This window comes from Podarcis vaucheri, assembly GCF_965113315.1.
Source record: "Podarcis vaucheri genome assembly, chromosome: 13".
Lineage (NCBI taxonomy): Eukaryota > Metazoa > Chordata > Lepidosauria > Squamata > Lacertidae > Podarcis > Podarcis vaucheri.
The window spans coordinates 30,757,764-30,773,415 of record NC_138751.1 but is presented as its reverse complement, the minus strand read 5'-3'; the positions used below and the strand labels follow the sequence as shown (position 1 = coordinate 30,773,415).

At 45.1% G+C, this 15,652-nt stretch overlaps 1 protein-coding gene across 4 annotated transcripts in view; it reads left to right on the top strand.

Moving 5' to 3' along the window:
• The window catches only part of SMARCE1 (SWI/SNF related BAF chromatin remodeling complex subunit E1), a 28,753-nt gene extending 17,714 nt beyond the window's left edge, over positions 1–11,039 (top strand). For all 4 annotated transcript variants that reach the window (XM_082197336.1, XM_082197335.1, XM_082197333.1 and 1 more), the window contains 4 exons: positions 153–325; positions 4,146–4,247; positions 6,935–7,145; positions 9,946–11,039. In XM_082197336.1, the coding sequence (XP_082053462.1) occupies positions 153–325; positions 4,146–4,247; positions 6,935–7,145; positions 9,946–10,157 (698 nt within the window). In that variant the 3' untranslated portion in view covers positions 10,158–11,039. The remainder of the gene's footprint in view (positions 1–152; positions 326–4,145; positions 4,248–6,934; positions 7,146–9,945) is intronic.
• Positions 11,040–15,652: the final 4,613 nt, after the last annotated feature.

Here is a 15,652-nt window from a genome sequence, read left to right as displayed (position 1 = left end):
CATTAATACAGTGAGTGCTTGTGAGTAGGACTTGACATTAGATAAACCCAAAGTTACTTAGCCAGTGTTACCTGTGAAGCTAATCAGTGGCAAAACTGCAAACTGCACTGGTATCTTCTATAACGTAACTACTGCATACATTTTTGTTTCAGATTATGACGACGGGTTTTCTATGAAGCACACTGCCACAGCCCGTTTCCAGAGAAATCACCGCTTAATTAGTGAGATTCTGAGTGAAAGTGTCGTCCCCGATGTCAGATCCGTGGTCACCACGGCAAGGATGCAGGTTCTCAAACGCCAAGTCCAGTCCTTAATGGTTCACCAGGTAAAGTTTGACTATATGAGAATGCTTAATAAACGTAATAGCTTTTCATGTGAGTTGTGCCCGGGTGATATCTGTGCCTATAACAGCAGCTGTCACCCACCCACCCCGTGTTTTGAAATCTGCCTGTTATTCAGGTAAAATCTCCCCGTTGTTGAGACCTGTCACTAGCACTGCTAGGGAGGGGGCCTTTTCTCTGCTGGTGGGGAAGAAAAATCTGAAATACCTTCAGTATTTTCTTTATTATAAATACTGAACTTTGTTCTGTCCTTGGGCTCTGAAATCATCCATAATATTGGACTTCCTGTGGCCTGAAATTGTTTGAGCACCTGTTTAGAGACACGTTTGGCAAACTTTTTGTGATTTGTTACAGTCCTGTTCAACTCTAGTCCTTGTTTTAAAAGTCCTCTAATCCACAACTCATGGGCTCACCCCTCCCTTTCAAGATGGTGCAAAAATATAATATGTTGTTGTTTCTCTTGAATGATTTGTTTACCTTTTATTTTCTTCCACCTCATCCCAAACAACTCATGTATCATTATTTGTATCTCTTGCTGCTGCTTCTTGCAAGTGTGTCTCACGGGGGGAGCGGATCTTGCTATAAACATGCATGTGTTTCAAAAAGCAGCTTGGGGAGAACCTACAAGTCTCTTGAAGTAGCTGAACACATATCCTGGGCATATGATTCACACACAGAGAGAGAGAGAACTTACCTCTTTCTGACTTTGGGGGATTGTGGGGGGAGGCCCAACATTCAGTGCTTTAGACGATTTCTGTAGAGAGATCAAATGTAATAAAAGATCTGGGGTACCTCTTTAAATATCCCCGTACATGCTGTACTTTGTCACACAGATGCAACTGTTGAACCAGGTGAAACTAGGAGCCGCTCTTTCTAAAGACTCTGTTGCAACTTTTCATTAGCATGCAAACTGCCAGAGGCTATTTCTCTGCATGCTAGGGTTTGTTTCCTGAGTTGCTAAATATGTGAACTAAATGTTCCTTCTCCAAGATTTAGCATAGAGAAACAATGGTATGTACAGGGTGTGGGGAACCTAAACTGAAAACAATGGGAAATGTAAGGAGCCAAGTTATGGATTGGTTACAATACCATCAGTTACATGAAATCTTTAAATTAGATAGGGAAAAAATGATTTTTCAGACCAAAGCTCACAATCGAAAAAGAACTTCTACAAAACAAAGAGAAACTTTTGTCTAAAATGTATAATATGTTATTAGACTGGGAAACAAAAGACAAGCTTGTTAGAGCCTCAATGACACACTGGGCAATAGATATAGGACACAAAATAGATTTTAACCTCTGGGGAAAACTCTGGGAAAGTGACTTGAAGTTTACAGCATGCTATTCTTTGAAGGCGAACTACCTGAAAATGATTTACAGACGGTATTTAACTCTGAGTAGGCTTGCTAAGATGTATAAGACTGAATCAGATAAGTGCTGGAGATGCAAAGAGGTGGACGGAACGTTCTTTCATATATGGTGGACTTGTAAAAGGGTAAAAGAGTATTGGGAAATGATCCATAATGTATTGGAAAAAAATACTTTCCCTCAAAAAACAGCATCCTTTCTGTTGAGGATAATTCAGACTGAAAATCCCAGGTGTCAAAAAAGGTTATTTATCTATGCTACTACTGCGACCCATGTTTTGTTAGCCCAAAAATGGAAAACAAGCGAGGTCCCAACCAAAGAAGAATGACAACTTTAGTTGACAGAATATGCACAACTTGCAGACTTAACATATAGAATAAGAAGAACATACGTTTAGAGATGATTGGAAAACATTTATTGAATAGATGGGAAATAATTGTGTACAGCTGAAAATGTTGGCAGCATTAAGATAAATTCATGTAAATAGGTTTTGATGGATGCAATAATGGAATACTGAATGGTACAGTTTTTGTAAAATATGCAGGGATTTATGATATGTAAAATGAACTATGGAAAGAGAAGAAGGGAAGTCACTGATATCTTAAGGATGTAAAATGAGCCACCTCTTTTTAGTGCAACTGTATAATACCTGATCCTGAACAGTTGGTTCCACAGTGTTGGACCCACCACCAATAAGTCCTTGGGTAGAGCTTACACTTAGCTATGAGGACAACTTGAGAATTCCTTTGTATACTTCAGGAGGCAGCATGTGTGCATATTAAAACTAAATTCAAAATAGCACTGCACCTTCTGAACTGTGTGGCTAAAAAGCCAGCCCAACTAACACCTTCCAAATGCATTCAGGCTGACAAATCTCTTGGGAAAGAGTTCACAGTTGTGGACCATCTCGGCACACAAATGGAAATGTCACCAGGACACACTCAATTGATAATAGAAGGACTTGTAAAATATGGATCTTAGCGTTCAAGCAGTCAGGCATATGTTTATGTATATGGAGAGTTATGGGGAGAGAGAGAGAGTCTTATTTTAAAGCACAGATAAATTAGCATTTTTACAGCCATTTGCAATGTCTTTAAGCTTGGGTCTGGAGCGTAATAACCTGTTTGTACAGCGTTTGAGGCATGCTGGTGTGCTGCCAAAAATAAACTTTACTTATTAGCAGAAATTAAGGACGTAATTATACTACAGTCTTAAACCTTCCCACATACACACATCCCAAATATGGGTCTTTAGAATTATGATCCCGTGAAGAGGCCTCAACTCTAACCATTAGAATCATAGAATCATAGAGTTGGAAGAGACCACAAGGGCCATCGAGTCCAACCCCCTGCCAAGCAGGAAACACCATCAGAGCACTCCTGACATATGGTTGTCAAGCCTCTGCTTAAAGACCTCCAAAGGAGGAGACTCCACCATACTCCTTGGCAGCAAATTCCACTGTCGAACAGCTCTTACTGTCAGGAAGTTCTTCCTAATGTTTAGGTGGAATCTTCTTTCTTGTAGTTTGGATCCATTGCTCCGTGTCCGCTTCTCTAGAGCAGCAGAAAACAACCTTTCTCCCTCCTCTATGTGACATCCTTTTATATATTTGAACATGGCTATCATATCACCCCTTAACCTCCTCTTCTCCAGGCTAAACATGCCCAGCTCCCTTAGCCGTTCCTCATAAGGCATCGTTTCCAGGCCTTTGACCATTTTGGTTGCCCTCCTCTGGACACGTTCCAGTTTGTCAGTGTCCTTCTTGAATTGTGGTGCCCAGAACTGGACACAGTACTCCAGGTGAGGTCTGACCAGAGCAGAATACAGTGGCACTATTACTTCCCTTGATCTAGATGCTATACTCCTATTGATGCAGCCCAGAATTGCATTGGCTTTTTTAGCTGCCGCGTCACACTGTTGGCTCATGTCAAGTTTGTGGTCAACCAAGACTCCTAGATCCTTTTCACATGTACTGCTCTCAAGCCAGGTGTCACCCATCTTGTATTTGTGCCTCTCATTTTTTTTGCCCAAGTGCAATACTTTACATTTCTCCCTGTTAAAATTCATCTTGTTTGTTTTTGCCCAGTTCTCTAATCTGTCAAGGTCGTTTTGAAGTGTGATCCTGTCCTCTGGGGTGTTAGCCACCCCTCCCATTCTTACAAGTTTCAGGCAGAGGGATGTTTGAAATGGTCCACAGGCAAGAGAGTGGCAAGGATTTCTTGGGAGGTGTTTGCCAATGGAATAAAATGGTTCACATTACTTGGCCTCATTTTGTTTCTGAAATCATCTGCTTTTCTTTCAAAGTAGAGGATCTGCATATTTTTCTTCAAATTCCCCGCTCTCAAATATAGCAGTCTTTTGCATAAACATTTGAATTAACTTGTGTGTTTGTGTTACAGCTATGTACTCACTTTTTAATCTCATTTTCCATCACAGCGGAAACTAGAAGCTGAGCTCCTGCAGATAGAAGAACGTCACCAGGACAAGAAAAGGAAGTTCCTGGAGAGTACAGAATCCTTTAACAATGAGCTGAAGAGGGTAGGGTTCTGCAGAGCTTTTCTACTTGTTCCGTGGACTAGTAGGCTTTCTCAGTCAAGGGCTGATGTGTGACTCCCCAAAACAGAGAGGAGGAAGAGCTGAAATCCTCTGCCATTGCAATTTTCTTACGCTTTGTTCTACTAAGTCCGTCCGGTCCCATGAGCTCTTTTGTCTGGAAAGACTAGGGAATGAGCCTGAGACTTTGTCTTCTGCTGCGTATCAGCCCTAGGGTAGGTTTAGTTTCCTTTGAAGGAAGGCTTCACCTTTTCGAAATATTGTGCCTCCCAGTACACAGGTTGGGAAGGAGCAATGGGGAAATAGCATCTTTCACCAGTAGTCTAGTTCCAAGACAAAATAAATACAGGCCAAAGAGTTCACAGACTTTCCTTGTAAGAGCCAGCTCTCACTGAGATGGCTAACTTGCACCATGTCCAAAGGCAATTTGTGGAGAAAACTCAAATTGCTGGATATACCTTCAAATAGAAGATTAGCCTTCTCACTAACATGCTGGGTTTCAGGTGGCCTTTCTCACTCACCTCCTAGCTTACTATGTGTAGGAATATTGTCAGTGGGGGAGCATTCTCTCATGTGAGCCAAACACACCTTAGTCCAGCCTTTCTCAACCTGTGGGTCCCCAGATGTTGTTGAACTACAACTCCCATCACCCCTAGCTAGCAAGGCCAGAGCTCAGGGATGATGGGAGTTGTAGTCCAACAACATCTGGAGACCCACAGGTTGAGAACCACTGCCTTAGTCTGACACCCAGTCATATTAATCACCTCTCTGGAAACGAGGCCCATGTAAGCTTTTAAGATTCAACGAGGCTCACAATATTTGACGTGGAATGAACGTGATGGCTCCCCTCCAACATACCCAGCTCCTGTGCTTCCCAGTGACTCCTAGATCATGATGTCTGAGACCAAAACAGCAGAACTGCTTTCTATCTTAGTAACTATTTACTTTTTCTCGGTGCTTTTTTCTGGGCGGGACACAGGGGTGCGCATACCCCTAAACGTTTTATAAATCTAAATTTGGCCTCATTGAGGGGCAGTATTTCAAGATGAGTAGGAAAATGAGAATACCCCTAAACTTTTTTTAAGCACTACTTTTGCTCCAGGCCCAAATACCACCCCAAACTAAACTGCACGCTCATTGTTGCTGGCCAAGTTCCATTAATTAATTAATTAATTAAATGGTTGTTTGACAAAGGGAAGTGATTACGTTTCGGTACCGCAACCCGTCCTGACTAGCTGAAACTCTAGAGGAAACGTCTAGGGAGTTGCAGTCTGGCTGTTGAAGCCTGCTGTAGAAAACTGAAGGTGCGAAATTCAGATTATCATTGGAACGACAACATCCAAAAAAAACAATGCATGTCACTTTTCCACACAAAGCAGTTTGCCACATAAGTACAGCAATGACGGAAATATAAAAACTCCCATCGTAACCCCAGCTTGATGTGTCAGAGGGGCGTGTGTAAAATCTGTTCCACAAACAGAACCATTTATGGGTAAGAAAATCTTCAAAACCTGACGCAGTAGATGTTTTTATAGTAAACCGTGGCTACAACCAGTGCTTTTTTTTTTTCTTTCTAAAAAAATGTTTAGGGGTACTCTCATTTTCCTACTCATCTTGAAATACTGCCCCTCAGTGAGGCCAAACTCAGATTCACAAAATGTTTAGGGGTATGCATCCCCCCAGAAAAAAGGCACTGGCTACAACAGTCAGCTATTTGTCTCTGGTATGTGAGCAAAGCAATACACACACACACAGTCTTCTGTACAAGAGGGGCTCTGAATGGAGCTGAGGTGTCTCTCTGCCCTGCGTGGCTCTGCCAGAGCTCCACCATAGGCGGGGAAGCCCTGCTGGTCAGAAGTGTCCCAGTGCTCCTGCCCAAACAGTGGCATTCTGGCCAGCAGTAGCCAACAGAAACCCCTGAAATGCAGTGTTGTGGGAGGGAACTGCTGGCTCCTGTGTAGACCCTCCTGCCATCACATGGCAGCCACAGGGCCAACCTGGGGTGCTTTGCTGTTCCAGGCTGGGAGCTGACTCGGTGAAGGAGGAGGTTTCCCTGCCTCTCTCCCCATACCTTCTTCCCTGGCTGGCGTGAATGCTGTGGCTGTGAATGCAGCGCTGGCTGTGCTGCCCCACCAAGCCCCACAGGATTTTTGGGGGGTGAATTAATCTATAATGTGGTCCCAGCACTTCCCAACAGGAATCTTACCAACTCTGTTTAAATAAAGAAGCGAGCCTGGAATATTCCCACCACCGGAACCAAGCAGTGATAGATCGGACTAGTTCAAATTAATTTTAAAGGTTTTTTTTGTAAGCTACAACTGAAACACACAAAGCTTGTCGGTTCTTAGGAATAATAGTTTCCGAGCTTTGCCAGCACAGATGGCTTGCAGTTGCCTCAAATGTTGGGTTTTGGCTTTGATTCTCTGCTAAGATATCTAAGATAGTGTATATGAATCACACCTACAATGTGATTTATTCATACATATTGTGCGCCTTATTTCTGCTGTATGTATTATCCCCTTATTGTATATCAGAGGGAGGGGAGACTGAAGTTGGGAGAAAATCCCGAGCCTAAGGCTGCCTAGTGACTTCATAGTGGAGACAGGACTTGGTGATGAGAGAACCTGGATTTTAAAAGTGACATGTGATTTTCCCCTCTTCCCCACATCCAGCTGTGCAGCCTGAAGGTGGAGGTGGACATGGAGAAGATAGCGGCCGAAATCGCTCAGGCCGAGGAGCAGGCCCGCAAGCGGCAGGAGGAGAGGGAGAAGGAGGCCGCGGAGCAAGCCGAGCGCAATCAGAATAGCACAAGCGCCGAGGAGGAGCAAGCAGCCAGCAAGGCAGAGGAGAAGAAAGAAGAGGGGAGCACTCCGATGGAAGCAGGTAACCGTGTGGCAAGCCCAGGTGTTTGGGGGGGGGCTTCCCTTGAAGCAGCAGTGGTACATGAGGGGGACATGTAGCGGAGGTAGGGAGAAGGGCTGATGTTTTAAGCTGAGCCTTTTCTTAAAGGATCTGAAGTTGTACAGTGGTACCTCGGGTTACAGACACTTCAGGTTACAAACGCTTCAGGTTACAGACTCTGCTAACCCAGAAATAGTACCTCGGGTTAAGAACTTTGCTTCAGGATGAGAACAGAAATCGTGTGGTGGCAGCGGGAGGCCCCATGAGCTAAAGGGGTACTCGGGTTAAGAACGGTTTCAGGTTAAGAACGGACCTCTGGAACGAATTAAGTTCTTAACCCGAGGTACCACTGTATCAAGTAACACCCTCCCTGTCCATTAGGTCGAGTCATGACCGACTCTGGGGTTGTGGCGCTCATCTCGCTTTCTTGGCCGAGGTAGCCAGCGTACAGCTTTGAGTAGCACAGTTGAGTTTTAGTAGGCTCCCCCATCAACCCGTGGCTTCCCCTTTTTCATGTCTTGCGCATCACCGAGGGACCAGGTTACAGCCACGTCTGGTGACGCAGATGCGAGGAAGACTGAACTCTGCAGTGACTTAATAACCAGGGCTTGTCTTTAGTTGCCATTTATGATACAGCCAGCCTTTCATTCAGAACAAAGTCTCCTCTTCTGTAAGAAAAAAGAGGAAGAACTTTCCCGAACTTGGTAAGAGCCTTGAAGAAGAGGTGCCCAGAGCAGGGTTTCTTCCTCGATTTATGCCTCTGGGTCTGTGGAGCTGCTCCAAAGCAATATTCAGCAGCTGATTGTTCAATGGAAAACAAGTTTGCCTCTGAGGGTCCTTTTCTCTTAGTAGGCGTTGAGGCTTTGTAACACCTAGTTCCCACGCCACCCCGCAGCCAGGGGGAAACAAAGCTCTCAGTGAAGGATAGAATAGAGAAACCGCATTTCCTTACATGCTTTCCTGGTTGGGAGAGAGTGCAGAGCCCCCCAAATCCTAGCGTCATAGAATTGTAGAGTTGGAAGGGGCCACAAGAGTCATCTAGTCCAACCCCCTGTAATTCTGGAACCTTTTGCCCAACATGGGGCTTGAACCCACGGCCCTGAGATTAAGGGTCTCATGCTCCACCAACTGAGCTACCAAGACTGAAAGAATGAACTCTGGGAAATAGTAGGCCTGCTCCTTTCATCACTGCTCATAACTCAGTTGTATTGTTTCATTTGTAACATAAGAGGGGAAATGACTATTGCTCATTCTTAATCTAAGCACCATCACCAGGACTCCTGATTAGGCGTTTGGGTATGTGATGTTGAATGTTAATTCTATTCTGTCCTGTTTCCCCCTTTTTATTGTTTTTGCTTAAACCACTTCACAAACCAGGAACTTACACGTTGACCACTAATAATGAACCATATGCTGTAGATAGCACTACAAATTTATTATGCTCCTTTTGTGATACACAAATGCCATGAGACTTGGTCGGTTTATTTGTATTATTTATTATTCCTGTGATGCTTAATTATAAAGCCTAATTAAAAAGTTATTTAAATAAGAATGCGAATAATAACTCAGATACATTTGGAAGGGTTATGCAGCCAGGCAGCAGGCCCTGCAGCCAGAATTGTTGAGGAAACCCAGCCAGATGGGTGGGGTATAAATTATTATTATTATTATTATTATTATTATTATTATTATTATTAGCACTCCTTGGAGCTAGATGGGATGGTGTTGGTAGGGATTGCCCCTTTTTGTGCAGACCACAAAAGCACTTCTGCCTCTCAGCCATCCTGATTCTCCTCACAGCTTAATTTGGGGCAGAAGGAAGGCAAGAACTAGGCTGTGCCAACACCTCCCAAAGAAAGATTTCAGTAAGGGAAAGCTTTTGTGTGGAATTGGACTTCCTTGAATCTGTTCCCCATTGTACTGCACACTCTCCATTCATTCATTCGCTCAGCCCAGCAGTTGATTACCATGGCTATGGTGATGCCTCCTCACCTTTCCCCCACATCTTCGCAACAATTCACAGCCCTTTCTGCCCCTAAGCCCCTGTACTGGCAGATCCTAGCCTTCAGAATGCTCATTCCATGACATCATAGCAGTCCGGCCAATGGTTGGAGAGGTGGCTGCACATTTTCAGTAAAGGGAATTTAGAGTTCATGCAGCAGGCCAGCTAGGGAGGTTTCAAACAATTCTGGTGGAATTTAAGGTGGAGGATTTGGGGAAACTGCAATTAAAACAGTTTCTGAATTTCCATACCTTGTTTAATATGATTACTGAGCCATATCCCTGTGATAAGTAACCAGTCTGCCAAATTACCAAATATTAATTCCCCTTTTTCCCTCCTAAAAAGTAAGGGGAAATGTGTGTGCATCTTATGGAGCGAGCGCAGGCTGCGCAGCTATCCCAGAAGCCAGAACAGCAAGAGGGATCGCTGCTTTTGCTGCGCAGCGATCCCTCTTGTTGTTCTGGTTTCTGAGATTCAGCATATTTTTTTTCTTGTTTTCCTCCTCCAAAAACTAGGGGCGTCTTATGGTCTGGTGCGTCTTATGGAGCGAAAAATACAGCGCTTGGGTGTTACACGACCTAGGCTCTACAAGCCAGCAATTGCCCCAAGAATCTACAAACAATACCCATCTTATGCATAGCAACTCTTAAGACAGGGTTGCTTTGTTTTGTTTTCTTTCTGGGCACGCCATGCGTTGTTTGAACACCTATTGTTGTGCCTGAAAAGCTTTCTAAATTCAAAGGAGGGGAAATCTCACTGACAAACTTGTTTCCATGGCAGAGGAGCCTCCTGCGGAAGAAACCATTGAGAGCCAGCAAAACGGTGAAGGGACATCCACTCCGGAAGACAAGGAGAGTGGCCAGGAAGGAGTCGAAAGCATGGCAGAGGAAGGAACGAGTGACAGCAACACTGGTTCCGAAAGCAACAGCGCCATGGTCGAAGAACCGCCAGCTGACCCGGTGGTTCCGGAAGACAGTGAAAAGAAAGAATAAATTTTTAGCTACTTTTCATGCATCTCCCTTTTTTAAAAACAAAAGATTAACAGCATGGGAAAGAAAAGAGGTGGTATGTAGGCTCCTCTTGGTATCGTTTCATGTTTTGTATGTTGGTCACCACCAAATGGTTACTGGGCATTTTAACTTTTTGTGACATCTGATATCCAGGGGTCATAATGGATTTAGAGCGATCAGTTGGCACAGAAGCAGATCACAGCTCGCAGGTGCATCATAATCCACAACAGCAGCATCACTCTTCTCTCTCAAGGAAGCAATTTTACTCTATGATTTGCTTTTTAAAATTTTCCTTATGCCCTCTTTCCAGGGAAAAGTTATAGAGTGTTTTAGAGAAGCATCCACATATCTGAATAATCCCTTTGTTCTCAGTTGGCAACTTGGCAACTTCGAATCAGCTTATTAAGGTATAAGTTCTGCCAAATTCACTCTCCCTCTTTCACATTATTTAAAATTGTGCATGGAACTGATACTCCAGACATCCATTCCTTTCAGATATAATTAAAAATTGGTTATCAGTGAAAAGCACAAATTTCCTTCCTGCAAAATTAAATTGCCATTCATTTTTGTGAAGAAAGGAAGTTTCCTGTTCCACAAAACTGCATTTCTGAGCTTATTTTTAAACCCCTTCTTGTTTCATTTCCTCTCTACCCAAAATACTTTTTAAAAAACACCACACACCTCATAGTTTTAAACTAGTTTTTTTTTTTTTAAAGAACTTGTTAGGGAAATCTTTATACAACTTTGCATGGAAATAGCATGGAAAAATCTGGATAAGAGCTACAATCGCAGGACACCTTCTTTGCTCTTAACGTTCCACTTTTTCATTGTCTGTAAAAGAAAATCTGACTTTCCAACGCTGGGGGGGGGGGAGAGATAAATGTAATATTTCAGAAGTCTGAAATGTGAGAAAGGCCTTTAACCAGAATGCAGTTTCTCCCCAGGCACATGGTGATTAAGACCATTCCCACTGAAAATGCAACTGCATTATACAGCTTCATTAAGTCTTGGAGCTCTGTGGAGCAATGTGGGATCCTTGAAGGATTCACATCACCACCATTTTGATGCTCCTTGATCCCTTTCCTGAGAACGATTTGATGCAAAGGCGGTAGTGGAACACAATCCAAGGCAATTGTTTGAAGCTTGTCAGAGCGTTTCCCCTCCCACGCTGCACTGTATTACCACGGCACCATGCAAGCAATTCACGTCAAACAGCACTTTGGGGTTGCAGCGAGCTCTTAGGATCCCTTACAGCGCCACCAAGTTATTTGTTTTCCTTGTTAAACGCAGGCTGTCTGAGAATTCTGCTTCAGGGTTGCCCTCCACAGACGTCTTCTCAGAGGATTAAAAAATAAATTAGTAACTTTAAGGGAAGGCAACGCCAGTCTTTTTGTGAGTGTCTCCTAATCCGTTGTTGGTTTAAGGATTTATGGTGGGTTTTGTTTTGTTTTGTTTTTCAAACAACTCTCTTTGTTCTGTTTTAAATGGTTTTTCACGTAATAAACTAAAACATGTTTTAAGAAAATGGAAAAGTGGTAGCGGTCTGTACTTGTCTCAAACACATTTGTTTAAAGCACTGGTTCCCCACCCCCCAAGGAGGGGAAATAGACCTCTGAAGAGAACCATCTTTTTTAAAAAAAAGCTTGAACTCCTTCCAACATGCCTGTACAGTCGTACCTTGGTTCTCAAACGGAATCCATTCCAGAAGTCTGTTCAACGTTCGAAAACCAAGACGCAACTTCCAATTGGCTGCAGGAGCTTCCTGCACCAATCGGAATTCGCGACGGACCTTCGGCTTCCGAACAACGTTCGCAAGCCGGAACACACACTTTCGGGTTTGAGGCATTCGGGAGCCAAAACGTTCAAGAACCAAGATCTGACTGTACAACACATTGAAAGCACATCATCCCCAAAGAAGCATGGGAATTATAGTTAACCCCTTCACAGAGCTATAGTTCCCAGGGGTCTTCGCGGGGAGGGGTGCTTGAAAGGTATGGTATGTACGCAGCCTGGGAGACCTGGCTTCAAATCCACATTCTGCCCCATGACCTTTGGCCAGTCATCTCTCAGCTTACCTCACAAGGGAGTTGTGAAGCTATAATAAAGGTAAAGGGACCCCTGACCATTAGGTCCAGTCATGGCCGACTGGGGTTGCGGTGCTCATCTCGCTTTATTGGCCGAGGGTGCTGGCGTATAGCTTCCAGGTCATGTGGCCAGCATGACTAAGCCGCTTCTGGCGAACCAGAGCAGCGCACGGAAACGCCGTTTACCTTCCCGCCAGAGCAGTACCTATTTATCTACTTGCACTTTGATGTGCTTTCGAACTGCTAGGTTGGCAGGAACAGGGACTGAGCAACGGGAGCTCACCCTGTCGTGGGGATTCGAGCCGCCGACCTTCTGATCGGCAGGTCCTAGGCCCTGTGGTTTAACCCACAGCGCCACCCGTGTCCCGAAGCTATAATAGGGAGAGGGAAAAACATATATGCCACCTTGAAAGGGAAGATATGAATGTAAAAATAAGTAAGAAACCTAGTAGCTTGCTCAGCAGGAAGCTACTTTGGGGATTTTGGGAGGGCAGTTTCTTCCTCCTTTTTGGCAAATGCTTGACTGTACATTTAGCAGCACAGCTTATATGCCTCCCTCCTCAGTTTGCCTTCACTGGTCTCATCAGTTAACCAAATCTGCAATGCACTCACCTCGCCCTCTTATAACAGAGTCATACTTGACGGGCAAGACTGCCTATACAGGAATAATCCAGGAAGCAGTAACTTTGAAGGGAAATGGTCCCAAACCAACAACAGATTGGGAAAACCATGGCAGCGAGCAAGATAAAAAAATAAATTTAATCTCTCAGTTGAAGTTCCCATGAAAAGGCGGTTTTCATTCCCCCCACCCACCCAAAAAAAATCTAAATGGAAGAATATTCAGGGCTGCCCTAGTGATGCACCCCTGCACCTGCAGAGACGACTGCTGGCCAGTCTTTGCTGTGCTGGGATGATTTAGTTCTTTCTTGGTTGCAAATACATCAGAGCTTTGAGAATGAGAGATGTGGGTCAGACTGTCAGGTGGCATCGGGGGGAGAAGGAACATGAGCCCCAGGGAACCAGCAAGTTTGTGGCCTCTGTACCAACATGGACAACCATCTAGAGAACCTGCAAAACTCGTTAAGGACATACCACTTCTCCCCCATAGAGATGAGCATATTGAACACTTATTTTATGCCCTGCTTTTCCTTGCAAGCTCAAGGCAACAAACCTGGTCCCCCTCACTTAATCCTCACAACCACCCTGTGAGGTAGGTCAGGCAGAGAAAAAGGAGGCACTGGACTAAGATCACCCTGTAAGCTCCATGGCTAAGCAAGGATTTGAAGCTGGCCCTCTTCAGTCGTCGCCTGGTGCTCTAACCCAGCCTTTGCCAATCTGGTGTCCTTGACACTTTGCTCTACAACTCATACCAGCACATGCTAGTCAGAGCCGATGAGAGTTGTAGTCCAAGACATCTGGAGGCCTGCTCTAACCATTGCACCACACTGCTTCTCTGCTGCTGCTGTTGGCAGCTGGCCCTGGTGTCTCAAGTCGCTTATGATGCTTTAAAATGCTCCTTCATGGTTTTCATTTGTGTGTTTTTTTCATTTAAGAGCCTCTAAGCGCAGGCTCCACAGTTTTGCACACCTGCTCGCTTAGCGATTGGGTGGGGAGTAAATGATTTTCTGTAACATTGCCCGCGGTAACTTTCGGAGCTTGTGTGTTCCGATGTGAAATCCCCAGGAGGACTTGGCTCCCGGAGACGGTTAAAATCCACACCATCAAAGTCCCTTGAGCATGCTCTCCACCCAATGCCCAGGTTGCCGTGTTGCAACATGCTTTCGTCGTTATCTTGTGTCTTCAGTGCATAAATCGGAACATCATTTGCCATGCATGGACTGAACTTTGTTTAGGACCTTCATTCAAATGAATCTGGAGGAACCTCAAAGCGTCCACTTGGGTGGAAAGGCATTAAGAACAAATGATAAAATCACAAAGAACCGAAGGACTCTTACGACGATTGCAATGTGCATCTCTCTCTCTCTCCGTTGGCATTCAGTTAGTTAGCTTTGCCATTGGGGCTGAAACCAGTTATGTGAAATTGGCTGAGATCAAAGTGCAGATTCACGTGGGAAACACTGCAGAGGGTTGCGTGGCTTAATTTGGGGGAAGGTTTGTAGCTTAGCACTAAATCATTTTTGTTTTGCATGCAGAAGGTTCCTGGTTCAATCCCTGGCATCTCCAGGTGGGGTTGGGAAAGTCCCTTGCCTGAAACTCTGGAAAGCTGCTGCCAGTCAGTGTGGACAGCATTAAGCTGGGTGGACTGCTGGTCTCTGTATGTCACCCTCTACAGAGGGTGGAGAAGCAGTTGTGTCTCTGCTAGATCTTTGCCTATGTGTTCCTCTCAAACAAGAAGCTGCCAACGTTCTCCCTCTCATCAGGGCCGTCTTTAGCATATGCGGCACTGGGGTGCAAAAAACTGCCCAGCGCCCCCAATTTTTTGGGGGGAGACTAAGGTTGTTGAGCTTTTTTGGGGGTACGCAACTCTCTCCCATGCCACTGCAGGTGGAGGGAGGAGAGTAATCCCTGCAGAGGCTTGGGAGGAAAGCTGTGTGAGCAGTGTGTGTGCGCTGGGCAGGCCTCTCAATGGCCCACTAATTCCAGGGACGCAGGAGGACAGAGCTGGCTAGCTGCCTCAGCACCCACAGCAGAAAAGCCTGCGGTGCTCTGACAGGCTCTGCTCCGCTCGACAGCGGCTGTTTGGCTGGCCTGGCTCTTCAATCCCCGGACTCCAAATCTCAGCTCCAGACTCTAGGCCTGGATCCCCTGAGAGCCCAGAGCCCGGGTGCCCCGCACCCCTAGCGCCTATGGGTAAGCCGGCCTTGATCCCAGTATATTGATAAATCAGTGCCTGGATGGATACAGCTCTGAGTCTCCAAGGGGAAAACAGCTTAATTTCTAAACTGAGTACAATGGTACCTCTGGTTGCGAACGGGATCCGTTCCGGAGGCCCATTCGCAACATGAAAGGAATGCAACCCACAGCTGCGCATCTGCTCACACGCGGGTTGCTATTCGCTGCTTCTACGCATGCGCATGACATTATTTTGCGTGTCTGTGCATGCACGAGTGGCGAAACCCGGAAGTAACCCATTCCGGCATTTCCGGATCACCGCGGGACACAACCTGAAAAAATGCAACATGAAGCAAATGTAACATGAGGTATGACTGTATTCCAGATTCCTAAACCTGCCTGGAGGTTATAGCGCGTAGGGGTTTTTTAATCCTAGATTCAGTTGTATATCATATAGGATGGTAGTTGCCCTTTCTATGCAAGGCATTTTGCACATGCTCATATAAACTTTAAGGGAGGCGGAAGCAACCTCCAGCTATCCACGAGCCAAGCCACGGTCTCAATGCCATGGTCTCAGGCCCTTTGCCTTAAATTCAGCCT